Here is a 12,819-nt window from a genome sequence, read left to right as displayed (position 1 = left end):
AGAAAAGTTAACTTCGCTTTTCTCGGAGGACCCAGGAAGGATTAATCGGCCAGGGAGAAGGCAGGAGCGCGCGGAGGGTAGCGGCTGGGGCTTCGAGAAGGAGGAGGAGGGGAGTGTGCCGGAACCCCAAGGAAGGCGCCTGGGATGTCTGATTGCACTTTCTTCTTGTCCTCCCATCTCGTCTTTTAGGTGGAATGCCCGTGGACTGAGACGCGCTCCGGCAGAGACTATGTAATCGGCTGAGGACTGCACTTCGGGGAGGGAAGAGGAGGGATCGCCTGGCTCCTCTGCGACTCAGCAGGCGGAGTTTCAGAGCGGCACCAGGGTTGCGCCCGCCCGCGGGGAGGTCGCTCCATCCAGCCGCGGCGACCGCGAGAGCCCGAGCGCCGGAGCGCGGTAGTCGGCGGGGGTGAGGGAGAGCTAGACCCAGCTCCGGGGCACGAGGGAGCGGGCCAGGGAGTCCTGGAGGAGGCGAGCGGCGGGTGCGGACGAGCCGAGCGCGCTCCCAGCCCGCTCCAGCGGCACCGCGCCGCGCGGCGTCCAGGCGGCATGGAGAAGGACGGCCTGAGCCGTGCGGACCAGCAGTACGAGTGCGTGGCGGAGATCGGGGAGGGGGCCTATGGGAAGGTGTTCAAGGCTCGCGACCTGAAGAACGGAGGCCGTTTCGTGGCGCTGAAGCGCGTGCGGGTGCAGACGGGCGAAGAGGGCATGCCGCTCTCCACCATCCGCGAGGTGGCGGTGCTGAGGCACCTGGAGACCTTCGAGCACCCCAACGTCGTCAGGTGAGCCGGGGAACCTTGCCGGCGCCGTCGGGGCCGCGCGCACGAGAAATGCGGGGTCGGGGGATCCACTGGCGCGGTGAAGTGCCGGGGAGGAGGGCGGCTGGGGAGGCATGGCGCGACCTGTTGACCTTACAGAGTGAGGGAAAGTTTTGTCGACAGAGCCACAAGCCAGAGCCGGTGACCTTGCCAGACTGTAAGAAGAAAGACTAATCAGAAAATGGGACCTGCGCAGGCTTTTCGTCCTGCCGGCCCTGAGAGGGGGTCCAGGAAGTTGGGTGCCTCTTAGGCACAGAACTGGCCAACCTGCGACACGCCCTGCCAGCCCCCCTGGCCATTGGGGAATTTTTGAGAGACTGGGTATAAGCGAGAGGTAGCAGGACGCAGTGATAATTAGAAGGAAAAGAACTTGACTGGTATAAATAAGGTTAAAAAAATGCAGAAAATACTTTTGCCAATCACACCCACAGTTTCTCTATATTAAAGAGATAATGATAAGCAGGATTCCTGACGGTGTAAGGACTAAAGTGCTTTACCATTTTCCAGCAGTGTCATTTAAAATACCCATTCCAAAAATATTGCCTGTCTGTATTATTTTATGTTGGTGGGCCAGCGTAGTCTGTGGACTACTTCTCCAAAGGGGTAGATATGAGTTCAAGATATGGAATCTTTAGATTCTAAATCTAAACTCTGCCTTTGCTTTTTCTGGAGGGTTGTGCCGTGATGCGAAGACAGCAGTTCTTGAAGCCTCTCCTGTGTAGTAACAAATAGTCAAGTGTGTATGACTTGGGATAATGGTGTTTTCTTAGTGATCCTAAATTTCCCCATTGTGTGGTTGACATTGTGTGGTGTGTTCTCCTTTTATTTTCTAAACAGAAGCATAGTTTTAAGTCAGAAAGGAATGCACAGAAACTTCTATTAATTAGGGTGTATTTTACCTTTCTCAACTCTTAAGATAATGCGTTGGAAAAAGGTCTTGGGTTCTTCCTGTCTTTTCATCCATCTTGGGATTCTGTTCAACAAATATGTGCCTACTGTGTGCGCTGTGGATGAAATATGTAAATAAGGACAGCTAAATATTTTTGTAACAAGTCAAACAATTTAACATTAGTCATCAAAGTGGAGAGACCCAAGACTGACCTTTGAAATACCAAGCTTTCTACAGACTCAGGGAGCCCAGGAGTCTACAGAATCGTCCTGGGAGGTTTTAACTTGTCTTCTCTTATCCCAGGCCCCGTGATTTGTGTGGCACTTTGTTCTGGACACAGTTAGACTCAGGCTAGAAGGCAGCAAAGAATCATAAATGCGTAAATAAGGTAGTAAATGGCTATAAAGATAAAGACCCTATTATACCTCCACTTTAACCGGTAATGCTGAGAGGGACAGAAGATAATGAGACTAGGAGAATAGTGTTTTAGGAAGATGGGATCATACATAAAAGCAATAGGTTCCCTTTTGTCTGTGTGTTTTCTTTGTTCAAAAACCCTTTTGGGATATTGAAGGGAAAGGGGAGGGTACATTTTGTCCCCTGTAACTTAGTTATCTTCTTAGAGGAATCACCTAGGTGTTTCCCAAAGGATGAATTTCACCACCAGAATTTTAGGACCAAAATTCTTGTTTATTTTGTCTGTTACCTATGGAGTGTCTAACCAAGGATGGTCATTGTGTATATAAATAAGATGCTGTCCTTGCAATGTAGAGATATTAGGCACCCTTCTGCAACACTATTTTTTACAAAGCACAGTTTATTCTTGTATCAGAGGAGGGTTGTTTTCTGCCATTGTTCCAGTCGATTTTGGCTAATCTTTCTTAATCTCTTGATTTTTCCCCCTGAGGTTGGTGTGTCTTCAGAGATTTCTAACTGACCCATGACTTAGATTCTGTACTGAGAACTTTCAGGAAGCTATACTTACAAATTGAAGACATGGGTCATTTTCTAAAATTATCCTTCCATGTTAAGTTTTGATGATGACACCTACCTCTTACAAGTTGTGAGGAGAAACTGAGATAGTATATATGAGAGAGCTTTGTCAATTTAGAAGTGTTTCAAATGCCCAAGTATTATTTGTGTGCAGGCAGATTAGTGGGGCCCTTGCCTAGAGCAAGGTCCCCAATAAGGCATCATCAGTTCCCCTGGCTTATACTATAGAAAAAAATCATACTCAAACCCAGACATTATGGGCTCTGAAACCAAGAGGCTACTCAAATATAATGAGCCTGTAGTTTTTCAGAAAAGCCAATTGGTCGAATGCCATGAAATTCAGTGACACTTGAGAAAATTATCAATGATGTCATCCTCACAAGATACAGATCTCCATTCCAGTTTGTTTCCTTCCAGTTTCTTCTCTTCCGTCTCTGCCTTGGGGCAATCACTGGCCCCCATGACTTGCTTGGCTAGACTAGGGTTGTGGACATCAGAGGTTGCTGATATGTGTTCATGCAGGGTCAGGAAATCAAGGAGAGGTGACAGGAGTTCTTTTCCTTCCAAGGTAGAGTTGTCACAGTTGAGCCCCCAAACCTGTGATTTATTGTTGCCCCACAGGATTGTTGCCTGGTTCTTTAAAGGTTTTTTAAAAGGGCAGATGCCTTTATAAGTGCCTTCAAGTCATAAGTAATTGATCATAACTATAGGTGCTTCCTACAGATAGTTAAGCCTCTAAGCTTGAAGGACCATAATGAACATACTAGTTTTTTTCAAAAGTTGGAGGTTTAATTTTGATGGATTTGCCAGAAAAGCTGACTTGTTATTGCTGGCACTGGCACTGGTACTGCCTGCATGCACAGGGATAATGACTTGAAACTCTTGCTCACCTGCATGTGATGTATCGCAGGCTTGATCAGTGCCTGGGATGTAAATTTATTCTTACTTTAGAGTTGGTAATCCCAAATCCTAGAGCCTTAGCCAGAATCAAACTTCATTATGAACCTATATTGGAGCTCCTGCACTCCGCAAATGAATTCTGTTTTACATTCTGAACTAAATATATACAGGCAGGTAAAATAATATATCTTATGTGCCAGACACTGCTAGAAGCTGGGGATACAGCAGTGAACAAGTCAGAAAAAGTCTACACTTTTAGAACTTAACCTGGTAATGGGATAAGTTCTTTTTTCTTTTTAAAAATTCACATATCTTTATTTCCATTGGCTTGCGTTGCTATATTTAACATAACCAGTTTTATAGAGCAACTACTTTTTGTGATAATTTGGTTACCAGGAGTTTGCTGATTGAATAGGTAAGATAACCAAAACATTAATCAGAATCAAATGCTTTTTGAAGATTAAATTTTACCTGAGAGACATACAGATAGATGTATATAAGAAGACATTGACACATAACTAATATGTATATATATGATGAACATTTGAACTCTATTTGTTCAACAAGGACTTAGGAAGAACCTACTGTTTAAAAACCATGGGGCTCAGTGATGGGAAAGATCCTGGGGTAAATCACACCTGGCTCTTCTCCTCGAGTAATTTTCCTTGTGTTTGAAGGAGTAAGATGGTCACCATAACCCTGATACACGATAGTATTGTGTCATTACAGAGATCCTGGGAAGTGCTACCAGTGTTGTCCTTATGGATCAAATTTGTTAGAGTAGCAGTAAAAGTAATTCAAATTCAAGTAATGGTTCCAGAAAGTAAAACTCATGGCATTTCAGTGAATAAACTTGAGAGTCTAATTCTGTTCAATTATTATATTAGCATAGGTAATCAGTGCTTTTAAAAGAGCCAACAGAGGAACCTCTCTTGCATGTGGGTCTCTGACTCTCTCATGTATGTGGGGTTTCCATACATATGTATGTTTTAAATTTGATTATTTCCTCTTGTTAAAAATAAATAAATAATAAAGCCAACAGAAAAATCCACACAGCTTAGTGGTTATAATTCAAGGAGAGTTTTCCAACTTTTTCTTTTTAAAGGTCTCAGTATTACATATCATAAAAAGAGCATTAAAAATGTGATATTCTCTAGGAAAACCTAACAGGGTAGAAGAAACATGGCGTTTTATTTGATGCAGCAAAAGCTGAGTCCTCTGGGAATCCTTCTGAATAAAAGTGTTATTTTGTGGGTAACACACTTATTAGGGCTTGTTCAGTGAAAGGAAAAGCAGGGGTTGAATCCCTTTTTTAAGTTTCAGTATGTTAAAAGTATGTTTGGTCCCTCATTCTCTACGAGTGCCTTGAAGAGTTTCCAATTTATCAAGGTTATTTAGTAAATAAACATTTTCACAATGATATTCTGCCCATGCCTTGTTCCTGCAGAACAACTTGGTAATGCTGAATTGTTGACATTGTACTTGTGTTCTTTTTACGTAACTATTATCACCATAGAATTATTAGAATTTCTCTATCAAGAAGAAAATGGCATATAAGAGGGAAACTTGTATAAACTTGAATGCCTGGTGGTAAATTTTCCTATGTTTAAGACATGGGTAAATGAATATCTATGAAAAGAGACTCCTTATTAAAAGTAAATTATCTTTAAAAAACAATGTGCCTCACTATTAATGATTCCCTAGGAATGTGTGCGTTTTTTTAAAGAATGAGACATCCAGTACTTGTACTATGTCATTGTAAAACTCATGGATATTAAGGTTGGAAGACACTCTGGAAGTCTTTCAGCCCTTGTATGTTATAAAGAAACTAAAGCCCAGAGGTCAAGCAACGTATCTATCATGCCATGTTGAAGTTCTTGACTTGTTCTTAAAGCTGAGTAGCAATTTTTTAAAAAATTCTTTTTAATTGTGTTTGATGGAAGAAGTTAAATCAAATGAGTACATTTCTAGTTTGGAAAAAGTGAACTATATGTAGACAAAGGTGATGATTTGCCAGGAATAAATGACACACCAATTCAGGAAATTCTTGAATTCTACAGTATGCCCTATTAAAGTAGATCTGTAAAAAGTATGATGATTATCCACTAAATTCTTCTTTTAAAGAATTTGGGTAGGCCCTGGCCGGGTAGCTCAGTTGGTTAGAGTGTCATCCCGATATGCCAAGGTTGTGGGCCTAATCCCCAGTCCGCACATACAAGAATCAACCAATGAATGCATAAATAAGTGGAGCAACAAATCAATGTTTTCTTTCTCTCTCTCTCTAAAAAAAAAATAAATATTTTAAAAAAGAATTTGGTAATGATTATGATAATTTAAATAGCTATAGTTAAATAATAAGTGAATAATGTAAATAAGTAATAACATTGAGTTCATTTTAGACAAAGAACAATAGGAAAAATCTAAATGCTTAGTACTTGTCTGATGATTGAACTATTGCATAATATGGCTCTGGCATCTCCTACTCATTTAATGAAATAAACACCATAATACTTGAAAATTAGGCAGCATAACAACCTCCAGACATATAAACAAATATGTTACCCATGCTTCTGGAACTAATTGCACTATTATTGCTATTTCTCGTGACGGTCAGATGAGCTTTTCTGTCTTCTCAGGAAGGAAAATAATTGCGAGCTTCCTGGTGTGGTAGATCATAGCGGCGACGAAATCTGGGTGCAGGAGGATTGGTGATAGGAGAAGGTAGAATTGGGCTTTCTCGAAGGGCCAGGAGGCAGCACTGAAAATGGGCTTCGGTGGTTGGTAACAAGCATGCCTACATAAAGGTCACTATTTGAGTGACAATCTATAGATGCCAAGTCTGCTGGGGCAGGCAGGTCAGCATAAGACTCTCTGGGCAGTTGTTTTGAATATCACCAGCTGGCTGCCATACTTGATTTTGTTTTGCCAGCTGCACATGTAGCTGCTCTTCACTGAGAGGTGAAGTAAAGGCACCTTAAGGCATGTGACAGTAATCTTTGTGAGTGTGCAGTAGTAGTCTGGAAGTCCATTTAGGATAGGATAATTATTAAACATTTAGAAATTTACCTAAATTTGGGCAACTACTGGGTTTGTCATTTATGTAGCCATTTTAATTATTGATTCTTATTATCTGGCCTTCCTAAAGGATTTTAGTTCAATAGAATTAGGATCACAGTATAAGAATTTTGGAATTGGAAGGCGTCTTAGATTTAACTTAGTCCAACCCTCTTTGGTCTGTATAGGAATTGTTTTGTAAATGCATAACAGGATTGTCTTATTTTTAGTCAACTATTTTATTCCACATTTACATACATTGTAGGTACAAATTGAGGATAGTGAAGGTTCAAACACAGGTTTACATGCAGTGTCAGCAGGACAGGATGACTAATGGTCGCTGCATATCTGAAAACACTCTCTTGGGATGTAAAAGTATTTTCAGTTTAATGATTCTGTTTCCTGACATGAGGACAAGGATTATATCTTTTATATTCATAAATAACACAGTGTTCGTAACTACTAGTTGCCCGGGATATGTTTCCTGAATGCACGAAGTAAAATAAGTTAAATGGTAAACCCCTCCAATGAGAACTTTTTGTTCTTCTGGAGTTGCCTATTGCATTAGCAGGTATCACAGGCTAAACACTGGGAGATCATTGGGCATTAACTGTAACGCACGTGCACACCAAAGACTATTTAGTAAGAGCCTTCAAATATTTATTGATGTTTTAAACTTTTCCCGTGACTGTCAGTTTTTTGTCTTCAGTACTGCCTTCCTCTGATAGGATTTTCTTGTGTTCTTTGTGTGCATTTGCTGCATGTATCCTACACGCGAACAGTCTACTCTGTTTCCCCTGAATGTGCTCCTTGCCATCTGCCTCCGTGACTTTAATTGGGGCTGATCTCAGAATGTGTGCGTGCAGTGCTCCTCCCTGTACCACTGCTTCCACATGTTAAAATGCTACCCATCCTTCAGAGCCAAGCTCTGATGCCACCTTTTTCTTTCTCTTTTTTTGGTGGTATACTCCTTAATACCTCCATTTGATAAAACTTCTGCTTCCTTTGAACCCTGAAAACTTTGGACCTCCTTTATGGCACTTGGTCTATGTCTGCCCCTTTACATTATTATGTCTATTATATAAGATAAAATGTTAATCTTCCCCCTAACCACCCTCTTCTGATCCTCTACCCTTCCATACCCCAATTGTAAGCCCTGGAGACAGGATGTGTCTTGTGGTCATAGCCATTTACATTCTACATCCAGTGGAAAGAAAATGAAAATAAGAACGAATGAATAATGGAAAAGAGGTCCGGTTATTAAGGAGGAAACCATATGGAGTGTTTCCGTCCCATGAATGTTAATACTAAGGAGTGTCAAATAAGAGGGAAAGTGGATCTGTATATTGGATTGTACTTGCTTGGTTCCTGGGAAAAATAAAGAATACTGAAAAGAGGAACTTTCATTTTGTTTTACTCCAATATAGTTTATATTAAAGAAAGTTTTAAATTTAAGTCATTCCCATAGTTAAGGAACTGTACAGTCTTGCACTTAATTCCATATACTGTAAAGAAGACATTAACATTAGGAAACAGGCGCACGTTCAGTAAAAGTTAAAAATGATTTGAACCCTTTAAAATGTAAGAATGTAAGGAATACATTTTAATCAATTGCTTGAATTCTTTTATTTTTCCCCCCACTAATTTTAATATTGTTGGCTTTCTATACTGGAAAAACTCTCAGGAGGAGGAACAGAATTAAGTAAAACTTTTCCTAATAATTTCTAAAAGAATATCAAGATACTGAATTCCATTAAAACTTTGTCTTCTACTTCTTTTCATAATTTGTATACAGATAATTTGGATTCCACCTTGAAAAACTGGTAGGTTTAGTTCAGAAGTATTCCAGCCTAAACTAATCCTAGTGTCTCAAGCCACATGTAGTAGGATGTGTATGTGTGTGTGTGTGTACATGTGTGTATGTGCACACAGTGCACACCCAGACAGTTCAATGTAAGGTGTCAAAAGAAGGATCTGTTTTCTTGTGTTTTTAAAATTTTTTTATTTTTCAATTACAGTTGACATACAATATTATGGTAGTTTCAGGTATACAACATAGTGATTAGACACTTATATAGCTTACGAAGTGAGCACTCCAATAAGTCTAGTACCCATCTGACACCATACATAGTTATTACAATCCATCTGACACCATATGTAGTAATTACAATATTATTGACTATATTCCCTTCGCTGTACTTTACATCCCCGTGACTGTTTTTATAACTGGCAATTTGCACATCTTAATCCCGTCCCCTTTTTCACACACCCCCCCCAATCTCCCTTCTATTTGGCCACCATTAAAATGTTCTTTGTATATCTCTGAGTTTGTTTCTGTTTCGTTTGTTTGCTTTTTTAGATCCCACATATAAGTGAAATCATGTGGTATTTGTCTTTCTCTGTCTGACTTCTCTCTCTTAGCATAATTAGTGCCCTCTAGGTCCATCTATGTGGTTGCAGATGGCAAGATTTCATTCTTTTGTACGGCTGAGTCATATTCCATTGTGCATACGTACCACTCTTCTTTATCCACTCATCTATTGATGGACACTTAGGTTGCTTCCATGTCTTGGCTATTGTAAATAACGTTGCAGTGAACATAAGGATACATATGTCTTTTCGAATTAATGTCTTGAGTTTCTTTGGATAAATACCCAGAAGTGGAATTGTTGGGTCCTTCTTTGTCTTGTGATACAGTCTTTGTTTTAAAGTCAATTTTGTCTGATATAAGTATTGCTACCCCAGCTTTTTTATTTTTGTTTCCATTTGCATGAAACATCTTTTTCCATCCCTTTACTTTCAGTCTGTGTGTGTCTTTCGATCTGAAGTCTCTTGTAGACACATATATGCGGGTCTTATTTTCTTATCCTTTGGCCACCCTGTGTCTTGATTGGAGCCTTTAGTTCATTTACATTTAAAGTAATTATTATAGGTATGCAGTTATTGCCGTTTTATTATAATTTTTTATTTTTCTTCTTTTTCTTCAAGAAGTCCCTTTAACATTTCTTGTAATACTGGCGTGGTGGTGAATTCCTTTAGGTTTTTCTTGTCTGGGGTTTTTTTTGTGTCTTGCCCCCAAGCACTTAACATGGTGGCTGGCATCTTGTAGCCCACAATCAGTATTTGTGAATGAATGAGTGAGTAGGTGCCGTCTAGGAATTCAGAATTGTTTATTTATTTAATTTATTTATTTATTCAGAGTTGGGTAACAGTGTCTGAAATCACATTTGAGATCTATAACATTCAAAAGTATTTATTGATTATCTGCTATATTCAAAATTTTATTAAAGGTGACTGACAAGGATCACAGAAAGTACCTATATCTTAAAATGCTTACCAAAAAAAAATGGTATTAGGTCTAGAGTTTGTCTCAAAATGGGGTATAGATGAAAAAAGCTGATTGTTGTTGAAGCTGTGAAGTTCCTTATATATGTTTGTAAAGGAGTCAGGATACTTTGATTCCATCCTGACTCCTCTACCTATTAGCTGAATGACTAAAGTAAATTCCTTTATGTGTCTTAATTGCTGTTTCCCTATAATAGGAATTATTACTACTCCTTTGACCTCAGAGAATTGCTATGATCAAATGAAATTATGTATATAAAGATCAAGTATTATACAAATATAAGGTGTTAGTAACAACAGGAATTCCTCTCCTCAAGTAGTTTATAATTTTGTGGAGAAAACTGGAATGCACACAGGTATCTATATTGCTGACAGGATGTGCTCCTCGCCCACACAGTGTTAAAGTATGATGGAGCTAGGTGTTTCTGAAAAGATGTGTGTTGGACTTAAATTAATTATAGCAAAATACAGTCTTTAATCTGGGTATTGGTAGTTGGTGTCGCGTTTACCCAGTCTGTATGCTATTCATTAATAAATTTGTTGTGGGGGAGGGCCTGAGCACACAGTGCTCCTGAGAACATTGTCGGAATGGGTGGGAGCCTCATGATTTTTTTTTGTATTTTACTATTCAGATTACCTCAGAGAGGAGTTGAATTCTTTGCTTGTTTTTTCTCTTTCTCTTTTTAAATTTCAAACTCTCAAACAGATTTATTCCTTTTTATGTCACATGTTGGAATTCCTGCTTGTTCATTTTGTGAGGCTCTCCTTATGCCATGGTTACTGTGTGACTTTTGAAATTTTATTCCATGTATTCTGTATTGAAGTCCCCAAGAACTTCTGTCCACAGAAAGGAAGCAGTTTTCTTTCAGGGCCACTGATCTGTAGTGAGATACAGTAGTCCCCCACCCTTATCCAAAGTTTTGTCTTTTGTGGTTTCAGTTATCCACAGTCAGCGACTGTCTGAAAATATTAAATGGAAAATTCCAAGAATAAACCAAGTCACAACTTTTCAATCCTGTGCAGTTCTGAGGAGCGTGATGAAATCTCCCGCCGTCCCACCAGGGATGTGATCACCCCTCTGTCCGTGTCGCCCCACCCTTTAGTCGCTTAGTAGCCATCCTGGTTTTCAGATCGACTGGTCAGGGTATCGCAGTGCTTGTGTCCAAGTCACCTTTATTTTACTTACTAATGGCCCAGAGCACAAGAGTAGTGATGCTGGCAATTCAGACGTGCCAAAGAGAAACTATAAAATGTTTCCTTTAAGTGAAAAGGTGAACACTCTCAACTTAAGGGGAAAAAAATTCGTATGCTGAGGTTGCTACGTCATTTACTTCACTTCATCTCATCGAGCAGGCATTTTATCATCTTACATCATCACTAGGCGATGAAGGGTGAGTGTAATGCAATAAGAGATTTTGAGAGAGAAAGAGACCATCTTCACCTAATTTTTATTTATAGTGTATTATAATTGTTCTGTTTTATCGTTGTTAATCTCTTGCTGTGTCTAATTTATAAGTTAAACTTTAGCATACTTATGAATATATAACAAAAGATACAGTATAGATGGGGTTCTATATCCATGGCTTCAGACATCCAATGAGAGTCTTGGACTCTATCCCCTATGGATAAGGGTGGGGGCTACTGTATCTTTTTCCTTTGCTTCCTTTTATTGCTAAGTAATGTCATAATTTCTGTGTTAGGTATTCCTAATGGTTAGTATAAAACATGTGCTTTTCCTAAAATGCTTTATTTATAGAAGATACAAAGTACAAAGTTGGGAACATTAACACTTAACCCCTATTCTGCAACAAAACAGGAAAAACAACCAACATCTGCATTTTGAGGGCAGACTTTCAGACTTTAGTTTACTGGCTCTGACCGGTACATTTTAAAATTTATTAGTAGAAACCAAGAAATTATCTGAGTGGGAGATTGAGATGATGTCGTCTGCATTCCAACCCTGTAGAATCACTTAAAGAAGTTATTAAATAGCCTTGGGTAAAAATGGGATGTTTTCTTGTACCACAAGAAACCAAGAGACAGATTTAGAGATTGGGCTAGGACAGACTCTCAGAGCTAATTGTGAATGAAGTGGATTAAAATATGGGGGTGCCCTCAAAGAACTGATAAAGAATCCCCTTTTTGAAATAACGTTGTTTCACACATTAAGACACAGAAGAAAAGTTGTGATATCCTGCTAGTCATTACAAATTCTTTTAAGCCCGTGGGATTTAATCTGTAGTTATTTAGTTAACTATTATTCATTAGACTAGAACTTCAGGTTGTTGATGCCAGTTGGGTTCTCCACTAAACCAGTTAGTTTTGTGAAGAGAAAAAGGCTGTTTCAGAGTCATTACTGTCTACCCCTTAAATGTTGGCTGACGCACAGTGATGGGGTTGATTTCGAAGAGAACTATGTAAGAGCATGGTTGACTCATTGGTACCAATTCCTAATCTTAGAAAAACAGGACTTTTGAGATGAGTCAGGAGTAGCGACTTTGTTTTTGAAAGAGTATAGTCGTGTGTGTGTGTCCCCCCCCCCCGTTTAATTGATAAAATTAAGAGGTGAATCCATCATTAGTCAAATAGAGAGTGGTCTAGAGATGTATTTTGTGATCTGAAGGGACCACACACTCATTAAAAAGAGGGGAAAAAGTGGCAGAAGATGAGCTAAGTTGAGGTAGAGGTGAGAAATGCAATATGGTAAAGATAAAAACACGGTGACAGAACAGGGATCACTTATGTACAGGGTGGGGCAAAAGTAGGTTTACAGCTGTAAGTACAACAAACACAGAATCTATCTTGTATTATTACTTATTG

General features: G+C 39.5%; 1 protein-coding gene across 1 annotated transcript in view; it reads left to right on the top strand.

Moving 5' to 3' along the window:
* Positions 1-534: 534 nt before the first annotated feature.
* Positions 535-12,819, top strand: part of CDK6 (cyclin dependent kinase 6) — a 208,286-nt gene continuing 196,001 nt past the window's right edge. Inside the window, exon 1 of the mRNA XM_016218819.2 lies at positions 535-782. Within this exon, the coding sequence (XP_016074305.1) occupies positions 550-782 (233 nt within the window). The 5' untranslated portion in view covers positions 535-549. The remainder of the gene's footprint in view (positions 783-12,819) is intronic.

The sequence above is a fragment of the Miniopterus natalensis genome, chromosome 10 (assembly GCF_054644295.1).
Source record: "Miniopterus natalensis isolate mMinNat1 chromosome 10, mMinNat1.hap1, whole genome shotgun sequence".
NCBI classification, from domain to species: domain Eukaryota; kingdom Metazoa; phylum Chordata; class Mammalia; order Chiroptera; family Miniopteridae; genus Miniopterus; species Miniopterus natalensis.
This window is presented reverse-complemented; position numbering and strand designations above follow the sequence as displayed.